The sequence below is a fragment of the Ambystoma mexicanum genome, chromosome 6q (assembly GCF_040938575.1).
Source record: "Ambystoma mexicanum isolate Mex_15411 chromosome 6q, UKY_AmexF1_1, whole genome shotgun sequence".
Classification (NCBI taxonomy): Eukaryota; Metazoa; Chordata; class Amphibia; order Caudata; family Ambystomatidae; genus Ambystoma; species Ambystoma mexicanum.
In genome coordinates, this window is record NC_090937.1 from 748162462 (window position 1) to 748176105 (window position 13644).

At 47.1% G+C, this 13644-nt stretch overlaps 1 protein-coding gene across 4 annotated transcripts in view; it reads right to left on the minus strand.

Moving 5' to 3' along the window:
* Positions 1-13644, minus strand: part of SH3D19 (SH3 domain containing 19) — a 1396196-nt gene that overhangs the window by 819492 nt on the left and 563060 nt on the right. For 3 of the 4 annotated variants that reach the window (XM_069631268.1, XM_069631267.1, XM_069631269.1), the window contains exon 3: positions 3616-3656. In XM_069631268.1, coding sequence (XP_069487369.1) covers positions 3616-3656 — 41 coding nt within the window. Of the gene's footprint in view, positions 1-3615; positions 3657-3855; positions 3875-13644 lie in introns of those variants that run through there. The other variant, XM_069631270.1, reaches the window with a different exon arrangement.

Genomic DNA, 13644 nt, shown 5'->3' on the forward strand with positions numbered 1-13644 from the left:
AATTGTGTAAACAAATAACCTATGTAAAGTGCTGTGGAAAAGAGCACTATGTAAGTAACATAATATAATTCTAAATCAAACGTTGGCATCATCAATTACAAGCAAAGGATCAGAATACTGCATAGCATCAATTTGGTGCTGTTTAAGTGTGAATGCTATGAACCTTATACGACTTTGGACCTTAAAGTAAAAACATCATACTCAACTGTTGCTTTGCTTCCCTGTGATATGTACAACCCTCATTAGTTTAGGCTATTAGGTGGCTCTATCTTTAAAGCCGAAACTATTGTCATTAACATAAGAGCTTCAAATATGGGCTTTGAATGAGGGTCTGTAATGCTTTTCCAATGGAGTTTACATTTGAGGAGGGATACACAGTTGTAATCCCTCCCATTCCCTGCCCCATCATGGGAATGGTAGTCCAAACACATCTGGGAGCCAAAGGTTGCAGACCCCTGCCCTAGACAATGCAATCCCTATGGCTAATCCCACCCATTTTTATTTAGGTCTTCCATGGAGACAGCCATCTTGGATGACTGTCTCCAAGGAAGAGCTGCGAGGCACACCATGTGTATGGGCGCAATAGCTTTATTCCGGATAGATTCAGCACAATAGACTTAACCGCCATCTGCAGAAATAGCAACATCATTTCCTATCTGGCGCCAGTCACCAAACCCTCCTGTCCAGACAATCCTTGGGTTTTCTTCGATGTGGAGATTGGCTGAGAGTCTGGTGAGGAGACCCATTGCCAAGATAAGAGAAGTGAACTGCGCCCACTAGCTGACGCTGGCAAGGGTCATGGCCCCTAGCTTTTACCCAGTCCATTGTTCGCTGCTAATGAGCCTGGTGGTCTGCATTCCACTGGTTAACCGAGTGTAGTATAACCAGGCGAGCTGCAGTGCTGTGCTTTCCCGAGACTTATTCTAGCTTTGTCTGTAGCTTCAGTTGGGCCTAGACCCCTTTGCCGTGTGGCCCTTGATTTGATACCACATTCTTGTGTAGAGTTCGAAGCTCATTCTGTATCTTGCTGCCCTTTTACCAGGCTGTGCAGTTGCAAGCGCTGCTTGTCTGTTTCACACCCCGCCATGGTGCATTTTAATGAGCTCTTTTTCTGTGTGGTGACATCTGTGCTTTTTAAAAAAGGAAGCCTAACTTGCAAGTATTTATAGACTAATACGACAGCACACGTACACCCAGATGACCATTGCATACTGTATTTGGTTCTCTTGACTCTTACGCCAGACTTTTGTGTGTACACTCCCTAGAGGAACGCCCCGGATTGCAAAGAGAATTTTATCCAGCCCATCAAACATACTCACACTAACATACTCACACTAGTGTCTTCATGCACGTGTGATAGTCAAACACAATAATGTACATGGAAGAGCTCCCTATAAATCTGATATTGTTATATAGGTGGGTGGTTCTGCTACATCACTGGTCTGCGGCCTTCAAATTGCTCTATTTTGGAAATTCAGTACAGTTTAGCTTCGTCTGCCACTGGGAGCCGTTGTGGCACTGTTTTTATTGGACTACTAGAAACAAAAAATGCTCACATGATGCACTTCGTAAACTACTTGTCCTAGAAACAGCGATAGTTTATTTTATGTTCAGTAGGAGAAATATAACTATGAGAAGTAGAGAAAGTGGTTCTACATGATTTCACTACTCATTGGTGATTTGATTTGCTTGGCTGGAATGACCATGTGGCATTTTTTGTTTTTGTTTTAATGGGGTCCTTCCCATAGCCACTCCCTATCCTCTCCCTCTGCTACCCTTCCAACATCCATATACCCCTTGTGCCACAACAGTGGCATAAGTCTTGTTCTTTCCATCTAACACAATACCCCCTCCTTCTCCCCCTCCCGATATTCAATTTCCCCCTTCTAGTCTCCCCATCTCCAACCACGCTCGTAATCTTGGCATTTATTTTGACTCTTCCCTCTCCTTTACCCATTATATCTCCCTCACCTCTCGGGCATGTCGCCATCATCTCTTTAACATCCGCAAAGTTTGTTCTGCTCTCACCTTCCATGCTACCAAACTTTTAATCTCCTTTCTCATCGTTTCTCGTCTTTTCTATTGTTCTCTCTTCTTTGGTCTTCCCGCTTCCCACCTTGCCCCCCTCAAATCCCTTTATCACTCTGCCATCTGCACCCTCCGTCTTCTCTCTCCTCATGACTCCATTTCCAACTCACTTTCTCAGCTAGGATGGCTTCCTTTCCATTCCCAACTTAAATTTCACTTCCTTTGTCTGGTCTTAAAATCTCTTCACGACCTTGCTCCTCCTTACCTCTCCTCTCATTTTACACCCCCTCTCAATCCCTTTGTTCTGTCGATCTCTTCTTACTTTCAGTTTCCCCACCCCCTTGTGCCTCTTCTCGTTTCCGTTCCTTTCAGCTCCTTGCCCCCTTACACTGGAACTCCCTACCTTTCTCTATCCGTTCCTCCCCTTCCTATTCTTCCTTCCGCTCCTCATTAAAATCTCTTCTTTTTCATTCCCCTCTGTGATCCCCTTTCCCCTACTGTCCTTCTTTCCCTCTTTCTTCTACCCTTCTCTTTTGTTCTTCATCTTCCCCTTCTATTCTAAATCTCCCTTCTTCCTACTATTCACTTTACTCACTACTCTTTCTCCCCCTTCATTCTTCACCAGCCCCCCAAATACAAATAGCTTTAGCTTGTTTATACCCATTAGGGATTTTCCAGGCACTGCCATTAGATGCCCTATACTTTCAACCTGTTCGCACCTGCTAGCATGAATGGCCAGTTAATACCACTACGGCAGTGCCTTTTCCATTTTTACACAAAAGCCATTGTCAATGCTTGTTTTTATACTTGAATGTCTGAAGCTGAATGTAACGGAGCTATGAATGGATTGGCGGCGAGAGAATAGCGCTTTCATGCAGCTTGCGCTGGGAACACAAATCAGGATGTTACCAATCTATACATGGGCTTTTACGTGAAGTATAATCTGGAGCAAAATCATGCACCCCTTTCAGCTAATTGGCAAACTCACAATACAATCTTCAATGCTCACATTTCAGGTAGAAGTTTATTTTCCTGCATTTTTTAACACACGACGACATCGATGGAGTTTGATCTCGGTTTCTCTATGCCCAAAAGAAGGAGCAGATGCACTTTGTTGGTGGCAGTTTAGGTGGCTCCCTCAACTTTTGGCTGTGGATGCCGCCACTGCCAGCAACTACATGTTAACGCGCTGGGCTTGCTGCATACCTTTGAGGCTGGTGGTGAACCTGATTATTACCAATTTATGGAAATGCTGGCATTCCCAATCCAAATCGAATGCAGCGATGTTCACTTTAACCTCTCCCAAATACAAAGCAAATGCAGAGTTTTCCATAAGTACCGTGAATCTTCCATAAAAAAACAAGGCAACATCTTACAAGGTTGGAACCCTAGCCGTGTTATATAAAACAGGCGGTAACTGTGGCAATTGAAGACGAGGAAAACAGATTGTCTTTCGGCCGGGGAGCGCCCAGAGGCTGCTTCCCCTCCTGTTTGTTGTGTTACAGGGGAGCGTTCATAAAGTCACCCCGACTCACACGAGCATGCATAGCATTAAAATACAAACAAAAAAAAAGTGGAAGGACTTACTTCTCTTGATCGCTGCTCGGATGGATGACAGTGCTCCTTGCCTGGAAACAAAACGAGAGAGAGGAGAAGTGTCAGCTCAGACGGGAAAGACCAGCCCGGCAGAACCTGCTGGCAGCGCGCGCGGGGAATGCGGTCACGCGAGCATGCCGCTCGCCGGCCGCCTTCGCGTTACAGCAGCAGGGAAGGGCAAGTATCTTTTTTCGGTCCCCAGAGCCAACAATCAGTTGCTGGCTGGCTCACCGAAGCTGCAAAAGTTTGCTTTACACGCAAACGCGAGTACCCGCCCACAGCCGGCCCTCTCCTAATGAAAACCAGGACATGGTTGTAATGCTGAAACAGGCAGGGAGAGACGCTGCTGCGGATTCACACACGGACCTAGTCCGCCCTGCCCCTCTCCCCGGCCACTTCAAGTTCACTTAAGCCTCCTATCGGCTGACCAAACACAGGGCAGTTTTCGTAAGCACGCCGTGTTAGGTCCTGCGGGCGCCGCTTTGAAGACCCACTCTTAAAATATAAGACCGTGTAATACTCATTTTACCTACTCCCAAGTGAATTCGGCAGGGTTCATTCATCAAGTGCGTTATCGAACACACGCACTTTCAACCCGCTACTTTCCCATTTCGGACGGACTTACACCAGCAGCTTTCGGTGACTTATATTTCTCCATGCCCAATCCGCCTCGCCGAAAAATGACCATTTCCAAAAACATTCCAGCCCTTTTTACCATTTCCCATCCCCAGAAGGGCGCCTATGATGGTAACCGCATGCATTGCTTAGTCAAAAGTTAGACACGTTAAACTGGAAACGTCACGTTAAATAGCAAAGCAGAATCCTCACAGACAACAACCGCACCCTTCCAACTGAGACACACAAACGAGTTTCTGCTCCCAGCTGTGATGCACACACGGGAATACTATGAAGCTAATAAACAAGACGTGTGCACGTTAATGTTCAACTGCCTGGAGGAGCCAGTAGCCTTAGCGGCGACGTCAGCCTGAGTCAGCAGCTTAGCAATGCTAGATGGCAGCCATATGAATCGAGGTTTTGCGTACAACTTTCATCCCGTCCTGAGTTTTCACCCAGAGGCACTGGATCGAACTATAAGTATCAGAATGCAAAAGTCGACTCTAGCTGCAGAGTTGAGTCTAATTTCTATGTTTTATCAGTGCAGGCCTGAGTGCTAAGGTCTGCTTCCAACATTGCTTAACTATTGGTGCCAGATGGTCCACGTGGGAAAGACTGAAGCCCCCTTAACCCACGGTAAAACGAAAAAGAAAATAAAAACCCATGAGTGTCCTCCTTGGCTCTCACTTGGCCAACATTTGATTTAAGAGCCTATCGCCTTCCACACCTTCTGCCCCAGGAAGGTGCCCGTGTTGCAATTGCTGCCAGGGAATAACCTGCATCTTCCACAGTGGCCGAGGGGCAACTGCTATTAGGGGTGCAGCTGCTGCTTTGCCAGTGGCTGAGGGCAGTGGCGTCGCTAGAAATCAGTATTAGGGGGGCAAACCAGGGGGCACAAATACAATAAAGAAGGGAAGGGGCAGGGTGATGGCACATCAAATAAGGATCAACAGTTTGGTTTAAAAGCAGGTTTAAAGAAAATGTGACATTAAGCATGTCCAGAGTAGGTTTAAGACCATACAAGTTTTGCATCAAGTTAATATACATCCTAAACAGTTAAAAATGCCCCATTATTTTAACTCAAGCAGGCAACACTCCCAGCACAGCTTCAAATAATGTCAGTCAAAAAGAGTCCGTTTACCAGAAGAGAGATCACTCGTACCGCAGTTTCAAATGATAGTCAAGCACCACAGTCTGTTTAACAGATTAAATATCAGACAGGCTCAGAGTATCAAGGGAAAGGATGCAATTGCTCCCATAGTTTTTTTAGCAATTTTGTTGGAATCTCACTTTGCCTCCATAGAATTTTTTTTACAGTTTTCAGTTTGACTGTACATCCCAGTGGAGGCTGATCAATGTTTTAATTGGAGGGGTGGACATATTACCCCCAAATATGCCAGAGCAACTGTGCATAGCGAGGTAGCCCAAAACAATCAAGAGGAGTTGGGAGTTCGGGGGACGGAGGGTTTCCCCCCTGGAGAATTTTTTTAAAATAACGGCTTAAAATGGTGCATTTTAAAGTACACTTTCATAGAAAAATTTAGTAAAATTGCCAAACGGTTTGCAATTGGTTATGTAGGGTTACTCATAAATAAACCCAATAGATGCAAGTCACCAGCAGTGCACAGGATAATTTCCCCAACACATTTTCATGATACATTTGCCCACAACATAGGAAAAGTATAAAAACATATTCATGCTGGCTGTGCCCATACATTTCCATGCTGGCTGCACCAATATATGGCTGAATTCCCATATACTCATGTTTGCTTTGCGCATAATGCCGGTAATGATACTATAAGAAAACATGTCCATGCTTGTTCTGCCAATATATATGGCAGTATCCCCACATAAGAACATACTCTAGTTGGCTTTACCATTCAAAATACCATGCCAGAGTATGAAAACATGACCAAACTGACTGCATCAAAATGCCAGTCTAGCCGCGTACTAAAAAGAAAAGGTTCCAGTCTTGCTGCGCCAACACACAATGCTACACACTGCTGCAATTGCAGATTTATTTTGTACTGAAACAGCCTGACACGTGTTTCGAGCAGTCCTTGCTCTTCATCTGAGGCTTAAAATTGTTGAAGTGTCTTAACTTCTGGGAGATATATCTCATATAGTCAGATGCATCGCTGTTGCGGCATGCTCTTAAATTTAAGAGTCGAGACTGGTGGTCTGCTGCACGGAACGAGACGAGCCCCGCATAGTAACACTCATGTTTGCTTTATCAAAGATGCCAACACAAAATGGAATGCCACAGAAATAAGTGGCTAGACTAGCAGCACCAAAGGGCCAGTCTAGCTACAGAACAATACTGATAATGCTCGCTTTATCAAAGATGCCCAGTAAAAATGCCATGCCTGCCCCCTGATCCTCCCATCACCTCACGCGCACTCAACGTGCAAAGTCCTTTCAGCCGGCGACGAAGGCGACGGGAAGAAAACAGGCAACACCAAGGGTTCGTTGAGGTGGAAGTCCGACAGCACCTTGGGCATGAAGGAGGGGTGCGTCCTAAGCACTACCCTCGTGTCGTGAAAAGTCAAGTACGGGGGCTTGCAGGAAAGGGCCTGGATCTCCCCCACCCGTCGTGCGCAGGTGATGGCCACAAGAAACGCTGTTTTCCACAAGAACTTCAACGGAGCTGAGTGAAGAGGCGCGAACGGAGGTCCCATGAGCTTGTCAGCACCACGTTGCGCTCCCACGCCGGGGCCAGAGCCTTCACCGGCGGGAACGATCTGAACAGTCCCTTCATGAATTCTTTCACCAGACGATGAGACCACAAAGACGTCCGTCCTGTGGTTCTGGTGTATCGGGAGATGGCAGCAAGATGAATCTTGATGGAAGCGTGCGCTTGGCCAGCGTCAGCAGGTACGGCAGTACTTGAGGAGCCGTAATCCGTAGAGGGTTAATCTTCTGTGCGTGGCACCAGACAGAGAACCTCTTCCATTTGTGTCCGTAGCATTTAAGAGATGAGGACGCCCTGGCCTTTGCAAGAACCTCTCTGCAGTCGGCCGGTATGTCGTAACCTCCAAACTCTAACGCTGCAGGAGCCAGGCCTGCAAGTTCAGCGACTTCGGGTCGTGATGGAGGATGGCGCCTCCTTCCCTGGAGAGAAGATCCGCGTCCACTGGCAGCTTGATTGACGGGGACGCTGACAAGTCCAGAAGGTCCGGGAACCATATCTGCCTCGGCCACGCAGGTGCGACGAGGATCATCCTGCACCGTGACCTCTTGAGCTGGTTGATGAGCCGGATCAGCAAGGGCAACGGAGGGAACGCGTATAGGAACAGGCCCTCCCAGGGGAACGAGAAAGCATCGCCCATGCTCCTCGGCTGGGGAAACCTGCTGGCGAACCTCCGGCACTTGGAGTTCGTCGCGGTCGCGAACAGATCGATCTGGGGTGTGCCCCACCGTCGGAAGAGGCGGTCCACTAGATCCTGTCGTAGTTCCCACTCGTGGCACGAGCGCAGCTCTCTGCTGAGCGAGTCGGCAATGGTGTTTTTTATTCCTGCCAGATGAAACGGCACCAGAAATATCCCTTGGGCGACGGCCCAATGCCACAGATCCTGCGCCTCCTTGGACAGGGCTGGGGATCTGGTACCGCCCTGCTTCCTGATGTAGAACATGGTGGTGGTGTTGTCGGTGAAGATCCTCACCACTTTGCCCTTGAGGGATGGAAGAAAGGACCTGAGGGCCCAAAACACTGCACGAAGCTCCAGGACGTTGATATGGAGGGACTTCTCCGTCGGCAGCCAAAGGCCCCTCGCGTGCAGATTTTTGGTGTGCACTCCCCACCCTTCCAGGGAGGCATCCGTGGTCACTGTCTTCTGGTGGCCCGGGGTCTGGAAGTCCATGCCCGCTGTCAGATGCGCACGGGTGCCCCACCACCGGATCGCTCGTCAGAAGCTCTCGTCAAGTGTGATCCTGTTCTCGAAGCTGCCCGTCGTCTGGATCCAGCGAGTGTCCAGGAACGCCTGTAACGGGCGCATCCGAAGCCTGCACAGGCGGATGAGATAAATGCAAGAAGACATCATTCCGAGGAGGGATTTGATGGACCTCACCCTGGCCGCGTCCGCAACCAGCAGGCGCTGCACCTTGCCCAAGATGGCCCTCGTCCTTTCCTCCGACGGAGAGGCCAGAAGCGCCACTGTGTCGAGTTTCGCTCCCAGAAACAGTGCGTCTTGCGTGGGCACCAGGTGGGACTTGGCGTAGTTTATGGAGAATCCCAGGTCCGTGAGTAGTTGGACGGTCCTCGCCGGGTGCTCCGCGGCGAGCTCCTTTGTCTTTGCTCGGATGAGCCAGTCGTCCAGGTAGGGGTAGACGTGGATCCCCTCCAGGCGCAGCCGCGCCGCCACCGGTGCGAGGCACTTGGTGAACACCCTGGGTGCCGACCTCAATCCGAAGGGAAGGGCTCTGAACTGGTAGTGACGCCCTTGGACCACGAATCTGAGAAACCTTCGGTGTCCCTTTAGGATGGGGATATGGAAGTAAGCATCCTCCAAATCCAAACGCATGCTTCTTCCCCAGTGGCTGGCCACAGTGGCGCATGCTCCAGGCAAGCTCCTTCGCCCACTAAATGTTGTAGCATACTGTTTATTCTATTAGAAAGTGACCGTGCCATGAGCGAGCGAAGCTACATATCAGCCAAGGGTGTGCATTATACAAATGATAAACATCTCTATATATAAAACGATTAGGTATGTTTCTGTACTCAGATGATGCAATTATCAGTGTTAGGTTGCCCTCTGTGTGCCCTTCCACTTCAACAAAAACTATCATTTCAACAAACTGCAAGAGCACGGTTCTACGCGGTCACCTTCACCTTCCACTATCGCAAACATTCGGAATAATTTCAAGTTACTTCTTACCAACCCCATTTCTCTTCACACAGGGCACAGCGGTTCCAGTGTCAATGAACAGTTATTTACCGACTCAACGTTTCAGTCTCTAAAAAGCAAAACGCTGTAGGACGAATGCCTCCTCACAAGCTAAAACTGAAAATAGCTACTGTAATTATGCTACTATGCAATCTTATGCCATCACGGGGACTCTGCAATGGAACAAGGTTGAACAATACGCGTCTACAAAGACACATCCTAGAGCCTGTGTAATCGAAGGATTGAACTTGGATACTGTACATTTCATCTGATACAAATATGCTTTTCAAATTTAGAAGACATTTTCCTATAAGTTTAGCCTTTTCAATTACCATTAATAGGTCACATGGACCGAGTTTCCAGAGAATCTGCCTATACCGTCCGAAACCTGTATTCAGTTACAGGCAACCATATGTTTCTCTCTCAAGAGTTTGCTCATATGGCTCATGAAGTGTCGTATCTGAGAAGAATGACATTGTTAATTGTGTTTGCAATGAAATGTATGAGTGGATAAATAATAGTGCGATGATATTTAATGAATAACCTTTAAGATATGCTAGAACGGCATAGGTTACGCTGGGGACAGCTAGTTACAATAAATAAAGTAGCATTGGTCCATGCAATCGTGTAGGAGTGAGGCATTTTGTATAGTGCACCCCTAACTAATTCTAGCGTATACAATGCTGTCTGCCCAGTTCCTTGCCAAGAGCTATGATACTACGTTTAGAACGGTTGCTACATTCTATAATTTCCACGATGTGGGTCTAATCTTAATGCATAATAAGACAGAAGTAGCCAGAGGAGACAGCAAATAAGGGGAAGCAGGGGGTAATCTGCCCTTAACACACAAGGTGAGACTGGGGAGTGAGAAGGTGTAACAAAATCTCATTGAATGCCCCAACTGCACGGGTGAGGACAGGTGATCGCCAACAAGCTGTACATAGGAGATTAACCAGATGTTTGTGATTTCCCTTCTGGGTTATACATATGTGGTTAAGCCATCTGCAGTTAGTCATTTGTTGATGCAATCGTGCATTTTTGGTTAGGCATGATGTGCAAGTACAAGTTGAATTCATACAAAAACGAATGTACGTAAATCAACTGGTGCTTTTAAAGTTTAACAAAATGTTTTATTGTTTTACTTACTTGAAGACTATGCTAACAGTGTGCTACAGTGTGTGGGAAGTTTACTTTCAGGTGTGCATGTCCCCCAATGCCGCTGTTAATTGCTAAATATTCCTTGTTTTGTCTGCTGCAGACAAATGAAACAAGCACTAGCAAAGACAATAGTTTTGGCATTTGTAGTTTATTGAATTTTACATTTTGCAAGGAGGGAAGGAATGGGGAATGAAAGCACCGAGAGGAAGAAATGAAAGCATTAGAGGGAAGGAAGGGAGGTGAGAGAAGCACTGGGGGGTTAAGAAATAAATGACAACACAATGAAGTATAAAAAAAAATCCAATAGATGAAAGGTAGGCCAGCAACCGTACACATGAGCATTGTAAAACATTTGAAGGAAGGAGCCACCGTGCAGATGAGGGAGGTGAGAGGCATGGTATCAAGAGATGACACCGACAACAAATTTAAAGTTTTAAAGAATATTTTATTTCAAATGTCAGGATAGTCTAAGGCCTAACTTCTATTGCAAAGGTAGGGATTTCTTGTGCCTAAATAAAATGAAGGGAAGTCTGTCTAAATCCAAATAAAAAAATCTGTGTCAAAAACCTATGCTTACCCTCGCATCTAAAGGAAACGTGGTGTGGGGGTTTGACCAACCGAACAGTGTTCAAAAAGTAAAGTCTCAGCTGTTCTTCTCGAGTTCTCTACCCCAAATTCAACACAGCTCCAACTGCTGCTTGTCTCCACAATGTTCATCAAATGTGGGGTTCCGTTCCCCAAGTTCAATACAGTATAGGTCACACAAAAAAGGAAGTCTTGAGTGTCCCTTCCCCAAGACAGTGTTTCTCAGCTCCTTCAACTCTCGGGGTTCCCTTCCCCAAGATTTCACGGCAGCACTTGTACTGCTTTTATCCACTCAATGTTCAATACAAGAAAATATTAGGTCTACTTGACCCACTTTCTGACTTGCTTAACTAATTGGTTCACAGTTCTTCAGGAATCATTCCAAATGTCCTTTGCTTGTCATTATTTAAGGCTTTCTGGTCTAGGCACAGTTGATAGACCAGACGTTCCACCCACTATAGGTCACGCAACCAGGAACCCTAATCTAGTTATTGACTTGATTTGTGATGTATTGTATTGTATGTGGTTATTTATATAGCGCTCTTTCCCCACTTGTGTGGCCTCAATGCGCTTTTTGCTTGGATGGAACGCCCTTGGTGACCGTAGTCGATGTGGTTGGAGATTCTAGGGAGTTTAGCTTAGACGCATGTGTGCATGTTGCCGTTCTAAGACTTGGGTGGCTGGCAAGGCTCGACTAAGCAGCCCAGCAGAGGTCAGACACGTGGGTGGGTGCTCTTGAGGTTTAGAGATAGATTGCTATTGTTGAGAGAATCTATGTGAGGACAGCTATACCGGATTGCTTTTGGGTGGTGGTCACTGTATGCTAGTGCCAGAGGTGTTGAGGTCCGTCAGGTGTTTGTCTGGGCGGCTGTGTGTGAAACTAGGCCGGATGTGCTTAGCCGTAGACGTATTCTATCATGCATGGATGTTTGGCCATGCCTGCGGCCTGTGTTCACGCTAGTGGTGTGAGCTATGCATACCGTAGGCTGTAAGATTGCTTATTTTTCCGGGTCTAGAATGGAGAGTCATGTAGCAATGGGCCTAGGTTTCATACTGTAGCCGTTATCAGCGTATAGTAAACAGAGATGGAGCCAAAACCTAGATTAGAGGATTCTGTATAGTGGGAGAACGGCCTATGTTTCACAGTGCTGTAGGTTTAAGCCTATGGTGAACCTAGACCGAGACTACGCCTAGATTTGAGGATTCTGTATAGTGGGAGAGAGGCCTAGGTAACACCCTGCAGTATGATTCGTCATATAGTAAACCAAGGTGGAGGCTTGAGATTCCTGTATGGTGGGCAGGTGGCCCAGGTTTCAAAAAGCAGGAGGCCTCAACATATAACAAATGGAGGGGGCTAAACATAGATTTGTGTAGGTGAAGGGGGGTATAGGCTTAAAAGGGCATCAGTTTCAGCCTATTGTATAGTAGGTATCTGTAATGTAACAGTCATTGATGGTTTGTTGTACCAAGCGTGGGGAATAGGTTTGTGGTAGGGGATTGCTAGTGTTAGGAGCTTCCCTGAATGAGCGATGCGGGTTAGCAGTGGTAGTGAATAGTTAATCATGTGTGTGTGCTAACCTGAGCCACTTATCTAATTGTTAGTGGTCACTCGTGGACTGGTGGACAGGGGCCCGGCGAGTATGATGCAAGTATAGCCACGGCGAATGCTGCTGGCTTACCTCAGGTGCTTGCTGGGTTGGAGTGTTGTTGATGGTGGATCAGGAATGCCACAAGGAAAGCTGATGGCTTACCTGGAGTACTAATCGGCAGGCAGTGTTGTTGAGCGGAATATGGTGGTGTGTCAGGTGACACCACTGCGAGAGCTGCCGGCCCCTGAGTTGTGATTGAGAGCAGTGGGTTTTTATCAGTGGTGTATTCATGGGTGCAGTGGCTTAGAAGAGTATTGGGAAGAGCCAGGTTTTAAGGGCCTTCCTGAATTTCAGGTGGTTTTCGATGTTGAGAATGTGTAAGGGGATGGAATTCCAGATGATTGGGGCTTGGACAAAGAAGGAGGAGCCGCCAAGTCTTGTGGAACTATGCGGTGGGATCACTAGGCGAAACGCATTGTGAGATCTGAGGTTGCTGGAAGGTTGGTAAGTGACAATTTTGTCTCAGAAGAATTCAGGGGCAGTGTTGTGGATTGCGCGATGGGTGATACACATGGCTTTGAAGGTGGTGCATCGAGCAATGGTGAGTCAGTGGAGGACTCTCAGCATAGGTCTGATGTGTTCTCTGGCAGGAAGGTTAATGAGCAGGCGTGCTGACGCATTTTGGATTCTTTGGAGTTTCCGTAGTTGGAATGCCGGGGCTCCTAGGTAGAGGCAGTTTGCATAGTCAAGACGGGAGAGGATGATGGAGTTGATAGCCGAGAAAAGGTGGGGATAGGTGAGGTAGGGGAATATACCCCATGAGGATATGTAAGTGAAAGAAACAGGTTTTGGATACGCTGGTGGTGTGTTGGGTGAGGGATAAATCTGAGTCAAATTTGCATCCGAGGTTTTTAACATTTGAGAGTGTCGGTGCTTGTCGTAGTGATTCGGGCTAGGCGATTGGTTGGGTGATGAGTGGTGTTTTCCCGCAGAGTAGGATTTCGGTTTTCCCAGGGTTGAGAATGAGGTGGTTGGTCGTTATCCAGTGATCAATATCAGAGAAGCACAATAACAGGTCTTGGCTGCCAGATCCTTCGGAATTTGGGATTTTGAGGATGATCTGGGTATCATCTGCATAGTTGTAGCAGGTAAGGTTGTACGAACGGATGATTGCGGGAATGGGTTGCATA